General features: G+C 42.4%; 1 protein-coding gene across 4 annotated transcripts in view; it reads left to right on the top strand.

The window, feature by feature from the left end:
• nrg1 (neuregulin 1) overlaps positions 1-16,293 on the top strand; it is a 53,927-nt gene extending 37,634 nt beyond the window's left edge. For 2 of the 4 annotated variants that reach the window (XM_074617312.1, XM_074617313.1), the window contains 5 exons: positions 317-419; positions 1,700-1,853; positions 1,955-2,076; positions 8,340-8,522; positions 13,390-13,525. In XM_074617312.1, coding sequence (XP_074473413.1) covers positions 317-419; positions 1,700-1,853; positions 1,955-2,076; positions 8,340-8,514 — 554 coding nt within the window. In that variant the 3' untranslated portion in view covers positions 8,515-8,522; positions 13,390-13,525. Of the gene's footprint in view, positions 1-316; positions 420-1,699; positions 1,854-1,954; positions 2,077-8,339; positions 8,523-13,389 lie in introns of all 4 variants that reach the window. The other 2 variants (XM_074617310.1, XM_074617311.1) reach the window with 1 other exon arrangement.
• Positions 16,294-23,913: the final 7,620 nt, after the last annotated feature.

Here is a 23,913-nt window from a genome sequence, read left to right as displayed (position 1 = left end):
AACCATGATGTTTTTTTTTCTAATCCTAACTAAGTGGTTTAGTTCCTTAAACCTAACTGCGGCTGTTACTGTAGTTTTGTTGCATAAACATAACCACGACCATTTCCCGGTAATGATGTGGCATCAAATGACATGCAAAAAGCCATTTCACAACGTTATCCCTGTGGCGTCAAATGACACCCGAAAAGCCTATAATGCAATGACATGCGGAATTTCCTTAAAATGCCATGCTATTTATACGCCTTACTGTGAGATCAGGTTGGTCTGTGTGTGTTGTATACCTGAAGTTTTGAGATTGGACTGTCCTCTTTTTCAGAAGCTGAGGAGCTGTATCAGAAACGCATTTTAACAATATCAGGAATCTGCATTGCACTCCTAGTCGTTGGAATCATGTGTGTGGTTGCCTACTGCAAAACAAAGTAATTCACGTCATATTTTTATGTTTCATTTATGACTTAAAGATACACTCCCTGTTCTTATTATAGTGCTCAATAGTTCCCCCAAGTCCCAAAATCTCCTCAACTGTGAACTGTGTTTTGTTTCAAAATATAAATAGTAAGTAAGTCAAGTTTTCTTAGCACATTTCAAAAGCTGGGCTACAAAGTAACACATTAAACAATCTACAAGTACATGCCAAAGAAAAGACACCAACAAAAAAGTATAGCAATCCATATTCAGTTCAGAGAACAAATCAGGGCAAGGAAGCATCAATAAAATGTCTAGGTGTTAGGATGAGAAGGAGAATGTTCCATAACCTTGGATCAGGACAGCAAAAGCAAAAGCTCAGCCACCTAAAGTCTTGAACTTTGAGCAGGAAACAACAATCAAAAGTTTGTTCTGATCAACTGAGAGGCCTAACAGGAAGTCAGTGAATCCAGAACTTTGGTAATATGCCTGTTGAGTGTTACCACGATGGGAAGTCTTCTGCGTAGCAGAATTTTGAACTAATTGTAATTGTGCTTTTGATTGATTGGTTGATTTGTTTATTTGAGTGTCCTGCACCATATGTTGCCCAGCCCATATGGGCTTACAAGACACTGGAGAACAACAACAACAACAACAACCAGACACATGGACACATGACCAGTCATAATATACACATATAGAAAGAAAGCGAGAAAATGTTAGAACACAAAATCTCCATAACAAAAAGGTTTTATTATGATGGATACAGTGTTCTCTGTCTTAATTAGTCTTAGTGCTAGAGCTTCATAGCTTAAACATGTAATACAATACATTACAGTAGTCAAGATTCAATAACTAAAATGACCCAGAGGTTTTTGAAAACCAACTTTGAGCCAGGAGGCTGAATGTAACATTTCAAATGTTTGATTGGTGGGGCATCCAGGCATTGACCCTCTCCAGACAATTATGTAAAGTAACCAGATAAGTTTCCAATACATAAAGTTAGACATCATCCACATAGCAATGATTAGAGATACAGCCAAACCAAATGAGCTGAGTCATTTGGGGATTTTGTGGTGCTATTGGATGCAATAACAATGTTGTGAGGTGTATTTTGTACTGACTTCAATTGTAAAAAATATCAATTCCCACTACTACAGTCAAGCCATAATAACATTAGATAGAATTGGGGGTAAATGTATCTCTCTAGGCACATTTCTAGCTTTCTCATCAGACATGTTGTCCAGTTGTGATCTGGGCTGCTTCACAATCTAGTTTGTTTCCTCACAAACAGGAAGCAGAGGAAGAAGCTCCATGACCGTCTGAGGCAGAGCCTGAGGAATAAGAGGAACAACAATACCAATACTGGTATTGGCCCCAACCTGGCAAACTCAGCCAGAGGACATCAGATTCCTAACTTGCCTCTTCAAGATTTGCAGCTTATCAATGTATGCAGTCACTTGTTAGTATTAAATATAAGGCGTCAAAACATGTTAAATCTGTACACGTACGTCAATTGTCAATATGTTTTCTGTTCCTCATTTTATAGCAATGTAATGGGACAACTATGCACCATGCAGCTGAGAGGGAGACCGAAACAACCTTGTCCACAAGCAAAAATGCTTTATCTGCGCATGAACACACCACATTCACCCACATCTCTAGCCAAAGGTAAGGAAGAACTTAAAGCATATTATGTCAGTTTGGTAAATTTGGTTCAGTTTTAATCAGTCAGAACTTGGTCTAGCTCAGCACCCCACAGCAGCCCAGACACTCTGTTTACCCAGGACATAGGTATTGTGTTGAGAACCACTCTCAACTCCTCAAATACCGACACTTGGTCAGTGCCCCTCAGCGTCTGATGCAGATGCACAGAAGCACTGTTAAGCGTCTGTATGCAACGCACAGAGACGAGCTTTAGCATCTGTATGTGACGCACCAGGCTTTCAACTAACTCCAATGTAAACCCGCCCGCGTCATTATTAGACAATCAGAGCAACTGACGTAGTATTTAAGAGCAAGAAGTCCGCTAAGGGTGGGTGGGAAGGACAAACAAACACAGGAATTCATCCAGGCTCTTCGTGTCCCGTGTGAAACTCAAAGTCACCGTTTTCTTATTTTGTCACGTCGGTTGTTAGTCACGTGACTCGTAAGTCAAGTTAACATCAACGACAATCTTTTCTTAACCCTACCTAAGTAACTCATGATCACAGAATATTTACTTTGATCGCAGTTCAACTTTACCTACATTGAATTTTTGTTGCTGTACAAAAGAGTTAGTATAATGACATAATAAAGCTTACACAAAACACACATAAAACAAACAAACAGAGGAAACAAAGTAGACAAACAGTAACACATTTAAACAGGATGAAACATGGCTTTAAAAAATAAATAAAAATACAGGCATACCAGTCAGATATACGATGCAAAATCTGTGTGTATGTTTACTGGAATACCTATCTGTCCTGAATATAAAACACATTCTCACTCCCAACTCGTCAAATAGCGAGACTTGGTCGGTTGCCCTAAGCTTCAAACTATGATGTTCTAGATACCCCTCTAGCGTCAGTTTTAGGCGTGTCAGGGACTGCATGCCAATATACGCTTGTTCATGCATAGTGTCTTTTCAAAATATACTTCTGTTTTCACAGGAAGTTAGTTTTAGGCAACACAACCACTCAGGCAGGGTTAGGAAAAGATTGTGGTTGAGGTTAACTTGACTGACTCATGACTCACGTGACTACGGAGTGCCTAACGACTCATGTGACTCATGTGACTAATACTACTAAGGAGTCACGTGACTAACGATTTACATAACAAAATAAGTCAACGTTGACTTTTAGTTTCACACAGCAATCCCAATATTGACTGGGCTACTGGGGCCATTTTGGGATGGAGCTCGGCCTGCCATCAAGTTTGCCTAAAATGGGCCGCTGCTCCCCCGTCAACCACTCCTTCCTGTCCAGCACCTCAGCAAAGCAAGGGCAACCTTCTTTACCCCGCAACGCCCTCATGACTACGCCATCGTCCTACAGCCCGGTACGACCCCCCCCCCAGGGGCCGTCTTTACTCCCTGTCTGCTCCGGAGAGGGTTTCCATGGAAACATACATTAATGACTCTTTGGCAGCTGGTATCATCTGTCCCTCCTCCTCGCCTGCTGGAGCAGGCTTCTTCTTTGTGGAGAAGAAGGACAAGTCCCTGAGGCCCTGCATCGATTACTGGGGCCTTAACGACATCACGGTAAAGAACCATTACCCCCTCCCCCTCATCTCCTCTGCCTTCGAGTTCCTGGAGTTGGATCTGCGCAACGCCTAACATTTGGTTCGCATCCGAGACGGAGATGAGTGGAAGACGGCCTTCAACTCTCCCACTGGACACTATGAGTATTTGGTCATGACCTTCGGCCTCACCAATGCCCTAGCTGTTTTTCAGGCCCTAGTGACTGACATGCTCAGAGACATGCTGAATAAGCACGTGTTTGTTTTCCTGGACAACATCCTGATTTTCTCCAGGACCAAGGAGGAACACGTCCACCATGTCCAAGCGGTTTTGCAGCGACTCCTGGAGAACTCACTCTTCATTAAGAGCTGAGAGGTGTGAATTTCATTCCTCCTCCTTCTCTTTTCTGGGGTACATTGTGGGACGGGGGAGTATTCAAATGGACCCCGCCAAGGTTTCCGCCGTCGCTACCTGGTCCATCCCCGATTCTCGCAAACAGCTGCAAAGATTCCTGGGGATGCCAACTTCTACCCATGGTTCATCAGGGGCTACAGCACTGTGGCCACTCCCTTCACGGCCCTGACCTCCTCCAAGGTCCCTTTCTGGTGGTCTCCCTCTGCCAACGAGGCCTTCCAGTCTCTCAAGACCCGGTTCACCTCGGCCCCCATCCTTCAAATGTCAGACCCCGAAAGACAGTTTGTGGTGGAGGTGGACGCCTCCGACGTGGGGGTAGGAGCAGTTCTCTCCCAGCAGGCGGCCAGCGACCAGAAGCTTCACCCCTGCGCCTTGTTCTCCAGACGATTGACTCTGATGAGAGGAATTACGACATCGGGAACCGTGAGCTCCTAGCAGTCAAACTGGCCCTCGAGTAGTGGCGCCACTGGCTCGAGGGGACTAAGGTGCCCTTTCTGGTATGGACTGATCATAAGAACCTTGAGTATATCCAGTCGGCCAAAAGACTAAACTCCAGACAAGCCAGGTGGTCGCTGTTCCTGACAAGGTAAAATTTTTCTCTCTTCTGCCGGCCTGGGTCCCGCAACGTGAAACACGATGCCCTGTCCTTCCAATTCCTGGAGAAGGATGACTCCGCTTCGGGCCCCGACACCATCATCCCTTCACCCCACCTGGTGGCGTTGCTCTCTTGGGAGGTGGAGGAAAGGGTCAAGGCGGCTCTAGAGGATCAACCCGGTCCTAGTTCTTGCCCAACTGATCGTCTGTTTGTCCCTTCTGCCCTACGAATCGACGTCCTCAAGTGGGCCCACAGCTCCCGACTCACCTGCCCCCCGGGGATTCAGCGGACCAAGGAAGTTTTACAGCAGAGATTCTGGTGGGCATCCCTGGAAGAGGAAACTCAGGTTGGGAACGCCTGCCCCGTCTGCAACCAGCGAAAACCGTCCCACCAGGCTCCTGCTCTCCTGCAGCATTTGCCTGTGCCCCATTGCCCCTGGTCCCATATCACCCTGGACTTTGTTACCGATCTGCCACAGTCCAACAGTAACACTACTATCCTGACGGTGGTGGACCGGTTTAGTAAAATGGCTAACTTTGTGCCCCTACCCAAGCTCCCTTCAGCCAAAGAGACTGCAGAACTTATGTTGCTACACATGTTCCGACCTCATGGGCTCCCTTCCGATGTGGTCTCCGACCAGGGACCCCAATTCACCTCTGTATTCTGGAGGGAGTTCTGCACGCTGGTGGGAGCCATCGTCAGTCTGTCGTCCGGATTCCATCCCAAGTCCATTGGTAAGACAGAAAGGAAGAACCGGGAGATGGAGACAGCCCTGCGCTGCATGGTGTCCAAAAACCCCTCATCCTGGTCCCAGCAGCTGTTATGGGTAAAGTACGCCCACAACACCCTTACCATCTCCGCCAGCCCTTTCCAGTGCGCTTATGGGTTTCAGCCCGCCTAGTTCCCTGCCCTCTAAAAGGAGGTTTCCTGCCTGTCGGTCCAGGCCTTCATCTGTCGCTGCTGCAGGACCTGAACTCAAGCCAGAGCCTCTCTCCTTCAGTCCGTCGACCGCTACGCTACGGCGGCCAACCGTCACCGCACCGAGGCTGCCACCTACCAGGCGGGCCAGAGGGTGTGGTTATTAATTGTCATTGTTTTTGTATAATTGTTCTCTTTTCTGGATAGTTCTTTTAAGGCTACACTGAGGAAGGCGGTTGTATATTTAGGATCGATAATCAGTTGTATGACCAGGCTGTAAATGTCTATAGAAAAGGAATTTATTGTTGGTTTGATCATAAGGTCTTGTGGTGCGGTTCACACTCGGGGATGCTGCAATGTTGTTCCTCTAGTGTGGTTGACATTTTAATGCACTTTATTTTGTAGTTTAAAGGTGGTCTTTAACTGTAGCCGATCCCAGCTGACATTGACCATGGACAGGTTGCCAGACTATCACACGGCTGACACATAGAGACAGACAACCAATCACGCTCACATTCACACCTACGGGACACTTAGAGTCAACAATGAACCTAACCTGCATGTCTTTGGACTGTGGGAGGAAACTGGAGAACCCGGAGAAAACCCACGCTAACACCGGGAGAACATGCTAACTCCACACAGAAGGGCCCTAAGCCGGATTCAAACCTGCGACCCTCTTGCTGTGAGGCGGCAGTGCTAGCCAAAGCCCAAACACATTATATTTCCTTATTTCCTTCCTTTATGCATGCTGTAAAACATTTATAGCCAAAAAGCCAAAAATAGCCAAAAAGAGAATTAAGATAAATATCGAGTTGAATTTGGACAGCGATAAGTTAATGCCTCATACTGAAGCCTAACCTGCAATTACTGTAGGCCTGAGTACAGAAATGACATGATGATATGAGATAGTGGGATGGATGTTGAGGAGTCAAAGACACTCTGCACAGGTGATCAGGAACTCGGATATAACAAGCACACATGGATATTAATAACCAGGTTTTTTATGTCCCATATCATATCCTGATTAAGATTAAAACAAGGCATGAAAGGGACTATAGTCTTCATGTATAGGTCGATAATGACATTGCACAGAACATGAGTTGAGAGATGTTAAAGTTCAATTTAAAACACTAGAATGTTATAAAATGTTTATAATTGTCCTAAAATATCATGAAAAGATCTATCGCCTCAGGAACACCAGTGGATGTCTCGCCTATAGAATACCAAAATGTCCAGAAACGGCCCCGTGTCAGGAGATAACTGCAAGATCTTGCCGATAGACTACATAAATATCTGCTAGAAATATCTATTCTGCCACGTATATGCCAAGTCAGTGGTATAATAGTAGGACTGTGCTTATTTGGGAGAGGGTCACTCAACCACATCAGTGGCATTTCATTTCTTTCATCACCTGGATTTTCAAGGTGAAGCAGCGATTTGCTTTAACTGAAGAAATTGCATGGAACCCTTTTCATCCTTTGGATGGGCAAGCTGTGGATCTTAGTTCTGTCACAGTAAAAACTCTAATCAGACGTTTGAGGGAAACAGACTGATGAGCTGCTAACATGAAAACTCCAAGACACTCTGGGTTGGATGTGCAGGATGTGCTGTACCAGGAATCACACCCCCTGGGTGTTTGCTGTGCCTCCTGTGCACCAAGTCATCCTTACATGGACTGTTTGTAACTTCTTACACATATAAATCATTGCGGGTCGGTGTCCCATGCGCGCTCCTGTGTGGCTACGCTGTTCAGACAAGACTCCAACACAAACTACACGGAAGCACAAAGTTCTATCTAGTGAAGCCCATCTTGCAAAACAGTAGCTTTGGTCTCCAGGGCCGGAGTCTCTGCTGTACTCTGCTCCTCTGCCTGCCTGCTTGCCTTCACTCACATAGCGCGCTCGTTCTCGCTCTTTCACTCAACCCTCACGTGCATGCGCACACAACTACACACTGCAGAAGAGTTAGTAGCTCTGAGAATATCTAGTGAATGTACAGTGGACGTTTGTGCAGAAATAACTGCTGCAGCTCCTCCAGACCAACTGAGGTTTCCCGTGTCTTGTGAAGTGACGGGGCTCCGCAGAGAGAAACGTTATCGTCTCCGACCAAAACTCCGGTGTCTCCCCTGTTCCCTCCGGCCGCGGTAGGGAGGCTGAGGCAGGAAAAGCCAACACTATGATCAGCATTGATTCATGGAGAGACCTTCGTCTGGTCAGCTAACATTACTGCCAAGTAGCTGAAATATAGAGTGATATTGTGGTTTTACCTGACGTGTGTCGCCTCACTGTTTTGAGCAATGCTCGTTCATGTCTATGTAGAGCGAGCACAAGCACGAGCAACAAGACTTTCGTTGACTTAACGGCCACAGGCTTCGCTGTTAACAAGCAATTTCTGATTCCTACAAATAGTCCCTTTAACTGCATAATTTAACATTATTATAATTAGTATAAAAGGATAACTATGCTGTCTCATCCATAAATGAAGACAAGTGAAACCAGAACAGGATCAAACATCTTTATTGGGTCCACTTTCTTAAATTTTGGCAGGCTCAGTCCTGATTGACTCAAACACTTGCAATTTGAAAGGAGTTCCAGTTGCTGATTATATAATGAACTGCTGCATCAGTAAATCAGACTGAATTCATGCAGACTGTGACCAAACTTGAATGAAATACGGTGAAAGGCTCAGGTTACACAAATTTGACCCACGATATATTTATGTCATGGTCTAGAAGCCTGTCTGAAACCTGTCTCCATCTAAACGACCCCCTCCCTGTCTCTGCAGCTGGAGTAATGACTGGAGCAACAGTGTTCTGTCTGACACTGAGTCTGTCTCGGTGATGTCATTGGCGGAGAATAGCCAACGTACCAGACAGGGCAGCCGGGGTCGTCTGAATGCCACTGGTGGCAGCAGAGACTTAAGTGCTCGTTCCACACCCAACTCCGGTGACTTGCCTTAAAGTACAAGGTAATTGGTTGATAAATTTTAACTTTGCGTCACAAACAGAAAAACCAAGAGGCACATGAAAATGACATCAAGACAACAAAGACTTTCAGGAGGCACATATACTGTACACCAATTAGAATTAAAGTAGCCTATTATACTGAATTGCTAAATAACCCTTAACACCCTATCTAAAAGCAGATACATGTAAACTAGATATGTAATATCTAGTAATTCAATGCCACTGTTTTCTGGCTCACAATATACTGTCCACCGAAATGCTACAGTATTGGGGCCAACACGTTATGAAGAATAAATTAATAAATAATTAGGTAATTTGATAAAGTTTTAGTAAGTAATGTGTACAGCAGAGGCGGCTGGTGATTAAAAAAATTGTGGAGGACAGGAAGATATTTCTCTTATTTTGCACTTGCACCTCGATTTTATGTATGAGCTCAGGGCTGCTTGATATATGTACTCTCATGTTCCTATTTTTTATGTCATATGAGACATAAAATTACATGGGATTAAGATTTTTTACTCCCTTGATACTTTGCGGACCGTCTGCTTTCTGGCTGGATACCTGTGCTGCGTGAACATTGATATCATGACGGGATGTCAAATGGGGAAAGCAAGTATGGTTGAAGCCGTCCTCGTTGGGTCGATTGATAATGCCTGGTCATGTAATGCCCCAAAAGTAAAACTTTGCCGACTGGCTCCCCGGCACCACAGCGCCGGCAGCTCGTGCAGACAGGCGCCCGTCTGGTGAGCGAATGAGGAGCCCCGGCGGTCTCCAAACAATGTATAACAAATATGCCCATCGGAGGGGAATTAGAAGTGGGTGGCCGACCAAACCAGAGTTGATGATTGTTGGAAAGACTAAGCAAGACGGTTTTGGTGAGTTTGATTTTGTATTAGTCCAGTTTGACTGAATTGTGTTTTACAATGCTCCCCCACTGGTAGAACAGCTGATCTCAGCTGAAACTACGGAAGCGGGGAAGGGGGAGGGGGGTGTGCGCTTCGCACTACAAACACACAGGCATCCCCTAATGTAGGCCTATATCTTCATGTTGCAAGATTCATCACTTGACATGTGACCGTCTGTCTGAGTCAGTCCCCTCGACCATTACATATACAGGTTGTGCAACGAACTGGCAACTAGGGATGCACCGATACCCGATACCAGTATCGGGTATCGGGTCCGATGCTGTGCTCATGTACTCTTACTCGAGTCTCGAGGCTCCGATACAACGGCACCTATACAACTTTACGGCAGCCTGACGTTAACCTCTCGTCACCATCTTTCGGGTCCTCACGCTCCACCTCCCCGACGGTGCGGGCTAGACGGGCCGGTGGTGCGCCCGACCCCGCTGGGCCGGGATCCCACCTCAGCCGGCGCACGGCGGCCATCACTTTCATTGCGCAACAGGGTTTTGCTTGCACCCTCTGACTCGCGCGTGCGTTACACTCCTTGGTCCGTGTTTCAAGACGGGTCGGGTGGGTTTCCGACATCGCCACAAACCTCTGGTGCCTTTTACGTGGGGCGCGGCACGACGCGGTTGGGGCGCACTGAGGACAGTCCGCCCCGGTCAACAGTCGCATCGGGAGCAGCGAGCCCCGTCACGGTGCAGCGAGGTCCGGGCAGGGAACGCTGTTAAGCTGTGGCCGCGAGCCACCTTCGCCCTGAGCTTTTCCAAGCCGCCCTAGAGCCACATATGCTGGACTGCCCAGCCTAACGTGTGTCGCTCACACCCTCCAGCTGGCTGTTAACGAGGGTCTTTTGGCAGAGAGAAGTACTCGTATCAGTACTCGGTATCGGCGAGTACCCAAATGTAAGAACTTGTACTCGGTCTGAAAAAAGTGGTATCGGTGCATCCCTACAACCATTTGTTGTGAAGTAGATGCAATGGAACATGATAACAAGAATGCAACATCTGGTGGCTGAATGTTAACCAACATTATCAATTGCATCTTTAATGCAGTCATTAATCCCAGCCTGGAGAAATCAAATAATACCGCCAGATCTCAGCTTTTGCAGTTTTCAAATATGGTCAAACATTATATGAATGACTTGGGCCTCTGTAATGGTAGTGTCACTTAAATATTATTTTCACACATCCACACTATTGCTATCAGCGATCATGCTCCAGTACTGCTTACAAATAAATGAAGTTAAGTAGTTAACATAGGGCTGAGGGCCACGCCTCAACAGACCTCTAATCACCTAGCCCACTTATACCTGGTCAACCCATCCTGTATCGTTTGTCTCGGCTTTCTTGACGCGCTTAATCACACACTAAGTATGAATCTAGAAGTCAGACAAACACTAGCTTTGATGATAACTTCAAACAACTCACCATAGATCCTGAATTGCGGATCAGTCCTTCTGATCCAGACAAAGATTCTACCGAAAGTGTTTCTCCTCAAGCCATGACATTCCCACTGCAATCAGACCACAGACAATTCTTCCAGCAGAGCCACTTCGCTCCATCACGCACGTATCTCGGCCTTGTCGGTGTCATAACTCCTCCCTGAGCTCTCAGTATTATTCATTCAGTATAATCAGCAGCTCACCTCCATGGCGGGGGGGCTCTCCAAGAGCTCGGCGCATGCCAGTTCTCCAGAAGCCTATGGAGAACATACCTGACATGTCGTGCGTGTTCTTGATGTTGTTTGTGAAGACCGAAAAATGTGAATTCCATGTTTCTAAAGAGTTTTAAGGTGTTCAGTTGAAGAGTTGAAAAGGCTCAGCTCCTATACTCAGTCTTCCTGATCCATCCTGTTTGTGGTAGAAGTAGATGCCTCTGATTCTGGTGTGGAGTCTGTCCTCTCCCAGAGGTCCATCTCTGATCAGAAGCTCCACCCCTGTGCTTTTTTTCCCTCGCAAGTTGTGTCCCGCAGAAAAGAACTACGATATCGGCAATCGGGACATTCAAAACAATCGTTCATTGTATGGAACGACCATAAAAACCCGGAGTGCAGCCATTCAGCCAAGCGACAGGCCAGGTGGGCTTTGTTCTTTAATCGCTGGTTTAGCGAGCAGCCTGCCCCCCCGAACTTTGTGCAACCATCCTACATTCCACTTCTCCAAACTCAAGCCTACGAAGGACAGCCAGCTCTCTCCATATCCACAATTCAAACCGGACAGGGGCTGGATCGTGGCCCGTCTCCAACATGCTCTAAAATGGAAAGGCATTCCCTTTCTGAACAAAGAAAACTAAAGAAGTTGTATTTGGTTCACCATCTGACTCTCGTAACGTTGCTGTTGCTATCAATAAAGCAAAAATCAAGCAGGTACTCGGGTGTTATGCTAGACCATCTGCCATCCTGGAAAGACCACAATGAATATGTCTGCAAAAGGACAAAACAAAAAACGTATCTCTGTTGCCTTAGGTCTTTTGGGGGCAAGTAGACAAATTCTTCTTTTGTTCTTTACTTCTATAATTATGAGTGTTCTACAGTAATACTACATGGTACGGGTGTCTGTTCACCACTTTAAAATGGAACTACATGTCGGGCTACGGATCCTACGAAGGTACTGTACCTTGTGGAGACCACAAGAACTGTGAATGGTGTTCCTGATGCCAGTGGAGATTGTTGTGAAGACAACATGAAGCAATTTTTTTTAATGCCTCAGTAATTGTCTTGTTTTCGGTAACACACATCTAGCAAAGCCATTTCCACTGCACTCCCTCTGCTGACCGTGATCACTGTTCTCTATCCTTGCCCCTGCAATGCCATGTAAATCCATCCATGCATCTGTCCATCTGGCCTTTACTCTTTTTTTCTTTGCAGTATCATCGGCAATTCAACTCTATATAAACTCGTAAAAGAAAGTTTGGGAATTTGTGTTTGGTGGATTATTTCTCTGTTGTTACAATGCTAATTGGCATTGTATTTTACATCGTTGGAAAGCCTGTTTATCTACCTTCACAATGATGTCCAACTTGTAAGGATCTAGCATTTGTGGGATGAGCAGCACAGCTGATTATGTGGGTAGCGCCCACGTAAAATTTGCCAAAATTCTCTGTCGATGCTAAACAGTGTATTCTCCTGTTGGTATTGACTCTTGTTTTGAGTTGTTTGGTGGATTGGATGATTGAACTCTCTATCAGTAACAAGGAACAAACAAGACATATTGGCAATTTTACACGTTATTCATTTAATCCACCGTCAGGAGCCTCAGTAGCGGTGGAAGATCCATACGCAGCCACAACAGCCTGGCACCTCCTCCTCATGCTGGTCACCAACCTGGTCACACGTTGCTGTGGGATGGCGTTCCATTCCTCAACCAGGATTCGTTGCAGGTCAGCCAGCGTGGTTGTGTTGGTCACTCTAACACGTACAGCACGCCCAAGCTGATCCCACAAGTGTTGAATTGGGTTGAGGTCTGGACTCTTAGCAGGCCATTCCATTCTCTCCACACCCCCACACCATGACACTGCCCCCACCAAAAGCTGTTACTCCATCGGTGCAACAATCAGCATAGCAGGAGAATACACTGTTTAGCATCGGCAGAGAATTTTGGCGAATTTTACTTGGGCGCTACCCAAATAATCAGCTGTGCTGCTCATCATACAAATGCATGATCCTTACAAGTTGGACATCATTGTGAAGGTAAATAAACAGGCTTTCAAACGATGTAAAATACAATGACCATTAGCATTGTAACAACAGAGAAATAATCCACCAAACACAAATTTCCAAACTTTTTTTTCTGAGTTTATTTGAAGCTGTAGTTTGTTGTGTATTAGACTATTATGTTCAATAACTCAGACAGTGATGTGGACTTTTTTTTTTATTTCAAATGTGTCACATAAACATTGGACTTGAACATCTTTCAAGTAAATGTGTAAAACATGTTTCTGTTGTTATTGTACTTCTGTTGTAGGTTTGTACCTGCCATGACAACCCCGACTCAGCTGTCTCCAGTGTCCCTGGTCTCTCCTGCAACTCCAGGGTCTCCTCCATCAGAGATGTCGGCCCCACTGTCCAGCCTGGCAACCTCTGTCCCCTCTATGGCTTTAAGCCCCTCTGGTGAGGAGGAGCGCCCCCTGCTTTTGTCAAACACACATCAGCCGCGCAAGTCCTTGAGCCGAGACGAACAGAAGAGGACCTCCGCCCACTACAACCATGGCCATGTGGCACACAGCTTACCACCTAGCCCGCTGTATACTATGGAGAATGGTTACCACGGTGACCACGCCACCACAGCTGACAGCCATGTGTTCTCAGCATCACCTGAGAAGCAATTTAACACAAACAATAACATCAACAGCTTCAGCACCAAAAGAGTCACCAATGGCCATGTGCTGCATAACGCGGAGTCCAGTGGTGACGGCATGCTAGTGAGTGAAACAGAGGAGCCTCATGGGGAACACACACCTTTCCTTACTACAGATAGCACTACAGCCCTGTTGCTCAGGGCTATGGACAGCAGCAGGACTAACCCAGCACCACCAAATGATGACCTGCAATACGAGTCATCCAGTTACACCACCAAACGAGATCCAGTTGCTGTGTGAAGTTAAAAGAAATGGCTGAGAATCCTTTATGTTGAGGGAAAAAAAGGAATAGTCACTATTAAACCTTTATTTTCTATAAATCGTTTGCTGTGTAAAGACTTTTAAAGATAAATGAAACTTTTATTTTAGTGATGTAGTAAATAAAGACTTTTTATATAAAAAAAAAAAATTTACAAATGTGTTCATGTCTTGTAGGTAAAGTGCCATACACTAGTATGTAGCAACAGTTCACGGTATGTTTCAGTGCAGAAAAATATCAATGGTGCCTTTCTGTTTAGTATGCTTAAAGGGAAGTGCAGCATTGCATACTGGGCCATATATTCACCATCTTAATCTTCCAGTTAACAATCAAAAAACAACTAGCTGGCTGCTTTTAACGTCCTGCAGTTGGAAGTGCTCACTGACACAACAGTTTGATATGAAACTTATACGAGGTGCATGCTATGTCCTTGAATGCTGTGATGGAATAATGAGCAATTGATGTGGTTTCTTCTCCAGCCATTTGACCTGGTACTGAACTTGAAAGAATAAATAATGAATCAGCTCATTACCTTGCATTTGATGTTACAAATCATACTGGTTTTATTCATCACCATCTAATCTGGAATCCTGCTGGTGAATGAATATTATAGCTGTTAGATAAAGGTGCAATCACTAAAGTCTGGCTCTGTAGTGTTACTAATACTGGCACTTATATGCTTAACATAACCCCAAAGATTTTTCATTTTAGTAAATTCTATAATTGATCTGCATAATTCAAGTGTACTATGTCTATGTTAAAGGGTACTGAACTGGTCGAGTATTGCACTTACATAATGTTTAAGGACTGACAAGGGACAGATTTAAAAAAAACAAAAAACAGATACAACGGTCATTGAAACATCATAGGCCTAAATATCCTGACTTAAAGTAAAGTCATGATCAATGCTGGATCCTACGTTTCTCATAACGCTTGAATGTATCTTTTTGAAAGTAAAGTTTCATTTCTTTCTAAGCTGGCAGGTATCCACATGTTCACAGTGTGCAAACTGACTCAGATAAGGTGGTGCCATCAAATAAAAATAACTGCTAGCATGAAGACCTCTATGGCTTTATTTCTTCAAGAGAACACTCCAATAACTTGTGTGTCCTCCATCACCAATATGATATTACTGATTGCATCTTTAAATGCAATAATATCTATATAGTGTGTATCAATGGAAGACTGAATATATGGCTCATTTCGTCCTTTGTGTGTTCCTAATGCAGTTTGGGGATTCAAGAAATAGCTAAAAAAATATGGTTAACTGCTTTTATTTGTTCAGTCATATCTCTGGTATGATAGACATTTTTTTTTTTTTCAAATTCAACTTGTTACAATTTTCAAAACAATAAATGCATACACACGTATACACACGTATGCACTTATTTTTTGACTTATTCTTACCCCAGCTTGTGTTCACATGTGCAGTCTCAATGTATGTGTGATTTAAAAAAAGAAATTTTGACAATGTCTGCCAACATGAGACTGTCACCACTTGTAGACTTTAGAATAAACAGATTTACGAAAAGTAAATAAAGATAACCAATATTGGGCTCTGTAATCAACCATAGTTTCTTAAAATGTATGTATGTAGCATCAGCAGTTAGCCTAGCATATGAGTAAGTATGATGACATAGATGTGCTGCTCCATGATTACTGTTTTAATGGTGGCCATACTTCTGTATTTTATATTTATTATTTTAAGATGATTTATTATTTATTTGATTATTATTACAAGCATTAATTACTGATTTTAGTATATACATTTATATTCTAACAAACATGATTTAAAGATGTAAAATATATATTAGCCATCTGTCACATGGTCATTGGTACTAAATAGGAAACAACTACTTGCATATTTTGTCACTTGTATGCTTAACATAACTCACAATGCATTGCTTTTGGGTCTAGGAGTGTCTTCAAATGATGTAAATACACCATGAAAACCTTCAGCGCTGTTGTTTCTTATTAAATATTATATCAGTTCTGTGTTTTGTGTCTCACAGTGTCAACATCTTTCTGGTTAAATATGTTTCTTTCAACTCCTCTGCCTTACCACTGAAGAAATGCAATGAAAATGAAACTCGTGCGGCTGTAAGACAATTTATTGTATTTCACATTTCATCATATACTGTATGTGAATATTTGTAAAACAGAGAAATATGTGAAAATTTAATTTGGTTTCATTTCAACATCAGGTACGATAATAATGTCATTTTTAAAGAAAGCCACCCAGTACTTAACAATTAAAATAAATATTAACACAAGTACAAATTTAAAGTCTTGAATTACAAACATTCAATGCAATCTAAATGAGAAGCTGGATATTATGCAGTTTTGTCTTTTTTTCTGAAAGGAGCTCTGTAGTGTCACAACTCAGGAAATGGACCCGAAAACAGAAAATCAAGGCACATAAAGACAGTCCAAAGATCTATAGCTGTATATGGCAGGGAATGAATGGAACAGGGCCGGTATGTAAACTGAGAGGCTGATGGGGGAAAGAGATGCAGGTGGGTAAGGCCAGGGAAGGGTTAGGTTAAGGGGATAACCAGTACCCTACTGAATTCGGATATCTCAGGAACGGTTAGGGGAGTTCGTGACCCAGAGATCTCCCTGCGTTGTACTTCAGGGCTAGGGTTAGGTGTAAATCGTAGTCCCGAAGAGGGTTAGGGTTACGGGGGTTAGGGCTAGGGTTAGGTGTAAATCGTAGTGCCGAAGAGGGTTAGAGTTAGGGTCAGGGTTAGAGTTAGGGTTAAGGGGGTTAAAACTCCTTTCAGTACCCTACTGAATTTGGATATCTCAGGAACGGAAGGTCGTAGAGACTCGGGACCAAGTTCTAACTGGGTTTTTTGGGGTGGCGTTGAAGAAGTCTGTCTGGGTTATGAGTCTCTACGACGTCCGTTCCGGAAATACGTCACTTTTTGAACGGAAGTTGATGTATCTCGGGAACGGAAGGTCTCGAACTCGGGACCAAGACTTGTGTGTTCAGCTTCCCCGAAAAACCATTGGACGCATGTCGGTTTCAAGTCGCAATGACCTTGTGTTCTGGAGTTACAGGTAAGAATGGTGAGTCCCCACACTGAATTAGTTTTCTCGGGAACGGAAGGTGGGTTAGGGAATAAGAGGGTTTGTATTAGAATAAGATGCACTGTCCATCACTGTGAATAGAATAGAAAGCTTAATTGTCATTGTATTAAATACAGCGAGATTCCCAGTTGCCACTCCTGGTCAGGTCTTTAAAACAGATACTTGACAAGACTAAACAAGACAGGTAAAACATATAACAGGTTAAACACACCTAGCTATAAAGCAAATAAAACAGGTAAAGTAGATGTAATAAATAACTACAAACAGAGGTATTACACTGTGGAGCTCCTATCTCTTATTGAGACCCGTAGGATGTACAGTATCTCATTTTGAACTTTTTTCAGCTTTCATTCTTTGAGATAAACTCCATCTTGGATTACTTTGTGGCTGTGGCCTGAACTGAGTTCCATCCATGTACTGTATAAGGAAGTGCTGAACTAGTGGGGTATATATATTTTTTCTTATTCAATATGTTATATCTATGTTGAGTAAATATAACAAGAAAATAATTATCGGTTTCCCCCACATATTGTAAACCACATGGTTTACATGTAATAAGGTAGTAATTTGATTTAGGACTTTCACCTTCCACCTCTGGGTTTAGGGTCGTTTAAAGGTTTTATCTTAGCTTTGACTAAATACTCCTGTAGGTTTTTATTTTTCCTGAAAGCTGCAATGATACTATAGTCCTGTAATAATAATCCAGCTTCCTTAGTAAAATTGTAGAAATGATTTCTAATCACTCTGACAAGTTTCACTGTTGCTGGAGAAAACATGGTGACAAATGGGAGCTGAGAAGTCCCTACTATGGGTTTAGTTTTGTTGAAAGTTTTGTAGGCCTTTCTGAGGAAGGACCTGGTCACCCCCTAGTGACCAAAGTTGAGAACAACTCTTTGGTAGAATGCTTAAAATCTTCAGTTAGAGTGCACATTCTGTGAAATCTTAACAACTGTGATTTAACCAACCCAGCAAACGTGTGCTCAGGGTGGTGACTAGTTTTACATAGAAGAGCATGAATGTCTGTCTCTTTAAAGAACACTGGATACAGCGTGTGAGTGTTTTGGAAATTTTCCCCTTTGAATGGTGTTCAAAAAATCTACAGATGTCAGACTCACAGAGGACTTAAGTTTGATAGAAGTGTGGTTGTGCAGAGTGTTTAGAAATACATCAAAATCATCTCTCGAGTAGGTCCACATGCCCTAGATATCATCTAGAAATCTGTAAGCCATAAATATGTTGGCATAAGCGTCTTGAAAAAACTTCTGTTATGATTTGTTGGTGAAAGAACGCTTTAGCTATCTTGGGATATATGTCACTAGGGAATTCAATAACTTATTTAAAGGGACTATTTGTAAGAATCAGAAATTGCTTGTTAACAGCGACACCTGCGGCCGTTAAGACAACGAAAGTCAGCGTCCTGTTGCTCGCCCTCGCGTTTGTGCTCGCTCTACATAGACATGAACGAGCATCGCTCAAAACAGTGAGGCGACACACGTCAGCTAAAACCACAATATCACTCTATATTTCAGCTGCTTGGCAGTAATGTTAGCTGACCAGACGAAGGTCAATGCTCTCCAATCAATGCTGATCCTAGTGTTGGCTTTTCCTGCATCTGAACAGAGTCTGAGCAGCGTAGTGTGGTGGCAGTTTCTGTTAAAACAAGACACAAACCAACGTAACAACTTGTCTTTCAGTGAATTTAATAAAAAGGCATACATTAATAACTAAAACATCTGCAGATGGACTGCAGATGGACTCACGAGCACAGCCACCTGTTGTGGACTGTGGCAAGTGAGCCCCGAATACAAAGAGTAGTCAGTATTTATACATTTAAAGCATAACATGAAGATAAGTGCAAAGAAGAAAAGAAGAGAAGGATAGAAAGTGTATCAATGCGTCAGCACACAGCAGACAACAGAGCATCACAAGACATAACAAGTATTTCAGCAATCTGTTGTTTGCAGTTACAGAGAACTAAAATGTCAGGTCACTGTCTTATGGTGACGAAGTTGAACATGTGAGGCCCTGAGATTATCTAAAGGTACAGTGTTAAACTGCAGATATGAAAATTGCCATTACAGTAGCCACACACGAGCGCACATGGAACACTGACCTGCAATGATTTATACTTGTAAGAAGTTACAAACAGTCCCTTTAAATCAAATTTCCTTAGTCTATTTGCTCAAGCAAAACTAATTTGATCTAAATGGTCCCCTATGTCTTTGTCCCTTATTGGACGAATAAATTCAATTAAAATGACACTGCTTCCAAAGTTTATTCATCTTTTCCAGTGTCTCCCCATTCTCATCCCCAAATCCTTTTTTAAGGCCCCTTGACACTTTAATTACATCTTACATTTGGAATGGCAAACACCCTCGGCTACAGAAAGCAGTCCTTCAAAGACCCAAGCAAGTGGGGGGAATGGCTCTGCCTAATTTTCAATACTATTACTGGGCAGCAAATATTCGTAGTTTGATGTATGGATGCATTTCCACCTTGAACCCTCATGGGGTGCAGGGTGCCTGGGTAGCAATGGAGGTCAGTGCTAGTGGCCCAGTTTCTTTACCTGCCCTTTTAGGCGCCGCACTTCCACTTGCTTCTAATATACCCCGCAGTAACCCTGTGGTAAAGCATGCCCTACGAATCTGGGCCCAATTTAAGAACAATTTTGGAATCTTTGAAGCCCTATCGCAGCTAATAATCTATTTGCTCCTGCAATGGCGGATGGTGCATTTCAGATCTGGCACAAAAAAGGCTTGAAATGTTTTGGTGATATCTTTATTGATAATCACTTTGCCTGTTTTTCTCAACTGACAGAAACCTTTGGTATCGGCCAACACACACTTTTTTCGATTCTTACAAGTTAGGCATAATGTACAGCGTTTAATATCTCAATTTCCTCACAATCCCCCCTCAGTCAGTCCTGTTTGTATATTTCTTTCTCTCAACCCTACATCACAAAGTATCATGTCAAACCTTTATAACCTTATCCCAAAATTACACTGCCCCTCAATGGCAGCTGTACGAATTGCGTGGGAGCGAGACCTAGACTCAACTCTTACTGATGACATATGGGACTCAATCCTAAATCAGATTCACTCCTCTTCCATGTGCGCTCGACATGCACTCCTGCAATTCAAAGTAGTTCATCGTATCCACATATCTGAAACAAAATTAGCCCTAATGTACACTGACGTGGACCCTACATGTGATAAGTGTAAAAGTGCACCTGCATCACTCCTCCACAGTTACTGGACATGTCCCCTTTTGACCAAATTTTGGACATAGTCTTTGGTACTATTTTCTGAAACCCTTCACCATCAAATTGCCATTTTTGGCATCGCTCCAGCCTTAAACTTGCCTAAAGCAAAACTGAACGTCTTGGCTTTTACCTCTTCATTAGCTCGACGAGCTATCTTACTGAAGTGGAAAGATGCTGCCCCTCCTTCCCACTCACATTGGAGCAGAGACATTATGTCCTGTATGAATTTAGAGAAAATCCGTTATACTACCCGGGGAACAGAGAGTATTTTTTTTTTTTTTTTTTTATTAATTTATTATTATTATTATTATTATTATTATTATTTCATGACTTTTTGCATTTTTATTTAAGGTTAAATAAAATGACTTATTTGTGGATACTCTCCCTGTATTTTCTACAATTTAAATTTTATGTATCCATGATTGAGAATCAGTTATGTCTTTTGTGGCCAGCTGTGGCTGTCTCTGTGTATGTTTTTGTCAGATATGATTGATGTGTTGTGTCACGGGTGAGGCCCAGTGCAGTATTATTCAATTTTTTTAATAATATATTTTCTTATGATTTCTCTATTTTTATGGGAGGAGGAGTTAAAGGAGCGAGGGATGGGAGGAGGAGTTAAAGGAAACACTACTGCTCCTGCACTATGGGCCCGATGGATGAGGAAGATCACCGGATGATTCGGGTACTTCATCACTCGGCAGTTGAGCCATTTTGGCTTCACGCTCCACTGAGACACTCTCAGAGGAATGAACGGGAGCCTCCGACGCTGGATCCAGTTCTCTTTATTCATCCATGATTAAAACCAATACCAGGCATTTCTCATGTTATAGAAGATAAATATTTGCTTGTAACAAACAGAAGGAATTAGATCAAATCTGAATTCAGTTGAGGCTTCACTTCAGTTTCCGTCTGGATTTTGGTGTAAAGTCAGCACCTTCATATTTTATATAATGTTTGATGTAAAATAAACAAAGAGAACTGATTAACATGCGTACTCTAGATTTTATATTCACTCATCATGTACATATAGGAAAATTCCAGTTTCATGTGTGACTGCCAGTTTTCACGTTACATGACTGAACACAGACACATAAAGTCGCCCGTGGAGCTTCTTCCCCTCATAAATCTGTGTTGAAGCAGTCGTTCTCACCACCGTTCATGTTCTGTTGTTCCTGCTGGAGCTACTTTCTGCCAGCAGATGTCATCGTTCCCTCTGTTTTACCACAAAGGTGGTTTATCTGAATGGATGCAGTGAACACTGAACTGATGATGTGAATGCTTTCTTTCTGACTGACTTGGTTTTGAAAAGGTTAAGTGTCATCATGATGTAGTTAAACTTGATTTAAAATGATGGAAACTTTTTAAACTAAATAAACTCGGCACACAAGTTGCACAAACACCCACGTGGACTCAAGTATGAACTGATTAGAGTTTGGTGGTCAAAGGTCAAAGGTCACTGTGACCTCACAAAACACATTTTTGGCCATAACTCAAGAATTACAGTTTTCTCGATTGTTTACACACATTTTCTGAAAGCATGCCTCATACTCTCAGAACTCTACACACAAATCAAAAAACACACACACAATGGGCAAAACCCCTCAATTCTCCTGCAAAATTAAACTTTACATTCAAAACAATGTAATTTCTTCTCAAAATGGTATTTTGTTTTCAAATGACACACACAAACCATCATATGAATAGACATTTATAAGAACCAGTTGAACACTGATGTGCTCAATGTAAAACACTATGATGAATGGAAAACACTTCTTCTCCATTCATCATAATGACTCAGGCCTTTTTTTTGTTCAGTGTTACACTTACTACAGACAGTACATACATAAGTGTGTTGTAAAATATTTTAGAATATTGTTTTTATACTCAGAACACACAAATACACGGTAACAAATATATTTTATTTTCCCCACAAAAACAATGTACACAGTGAACATCCCAACCAACACAAAGTTGCACATACAGTGGTCTACATACAAAACAACAGAAGAATTTACTGTATACAGTTACAGTAAAAAAAACTATGCTGCATCCTCTCTTTTGTTTCGGTCTGGCCACAGCACCTCATCCACATCACAAGCAATGTTTTCCCTGGCCAAGCAGCGGGGGAAATATCGCTTAGCATGTCAAATCCAGCCATGAAAAGCATCAACTGATTGCTAATTGTAACACTGTGTGACAGGTGTTTGCCCATGTGATGAGTCAGTGTGCATAGTAGGGCAATTGACTTTAGAATTTTGAATGACAGTGTGTTCCTTGTGAAAACGAGATTTTCTTCATGAAAATTGTGCCAAATGCAGAGAATTGTGTGTAGTGTTTTGAAAAAAGTGTGTTTTAGAACTGCAATTTGAGTGTAAAGCAGGAATTGTGCTTGTAGTTTAGCAGAATTGGTTCAGGGGGTTGGTGCATGAGTTACATGTTGTGGTCATTGTGTGTCAAGTACCAGTATTTGTGTGTAAACAATTGAGAAAAACTGTAATCTGCTAATTATGACAATTTCACACAGATGTTTATAATGATAAAATTATGAAGTGACATTTTGGACCGACGTGGATGTAAACTGTAACTTGACAGGTTGAGGGAGGCAGACAACCGTGAGTCGGTAATTCTAGTTTTCTTCTTTTCAAAGAGAAAATAAGTGTATTTATTTCATCAATGTTTAAGTATTGTGAGTTAACTAATTTTAAAATAAGTTAGCTTACTTTGTGATATTAACAAAGAAACGTAGCTAACGTTAGTGTTAACGGACACTTTAATTTTTTAAAACTTCAACATGTTTCTGTGGTTTTCTGTCCACATTTTAAGATGAACTAATATCTGTTACTGCACTGGACATTGAACTCATCATTGTAGTAAAGATGAGACTGCAGGTATTTTGTCATATTAGTATTCAACAACTGTCTTTGACAGAACCTCTTTAACATCTCACACAATAAATCAAAGTTGACAGTGTTCCTCAGCAGGGAGAGAAAGCTGCATGTTGACATGTTATAATAAGTGCAGGAGAATATTCTAGTATACATTACAGTCCCAGTAGCTACAGTTTGTGCCTCTCATGTCTGACCTTTAAACTCAAGTCACAGAGCTAAACAGACTATTTTCTGATAAAGTCCTTCATCAGCAGCACTTGGAGCTGTTTTGAAGACTCCACAAAAACTCTTCTGAACATCTGCTGCAAAATAAAAACACATTTAATCACCTTATCAAGTTGTGATTGTATTTCTAAATCAAGCACGTTTTTGCTCTTTTTTTTTGTAAAAACACAAGCAAAATATTCACACCTTTTGTATGATATTGGAAGAAACATCAATATAAAGAAAAGTAACTCATATGAGATTCAGATTCACTCCTATATATATATATATATATTCAATAGCTCAGAGTGGAACTGATGCTTTATCATATTAAACTGCTACTAAAGGACGACTGTCGATGTAAAAAATAAACTAATTTTGGAATAAAGATTTTGTATTCATGCAAATTGTCCAATCTCTGCTA

The sequence above is a fragment of the Sebastes fasciatus genome, chromosome 19, assembly GCF_043250625.1.
Source record: "Sebastes fasciatus isolate fSebFas1 chromosome 19, fSebFas1.pri, whole genome shotgun sequence".
NCBI classification, from domain to species: Eukaryota; Metazoa; Chordata; class Actinopteri; order Perciformes; family Sebastidae; genus Sebastes; species Sebastes fasciatus.
Note: the sequence above shows the minus strand (reverse complement) of the source record. Positions and strands in the feature narration are given on the sequence as shown.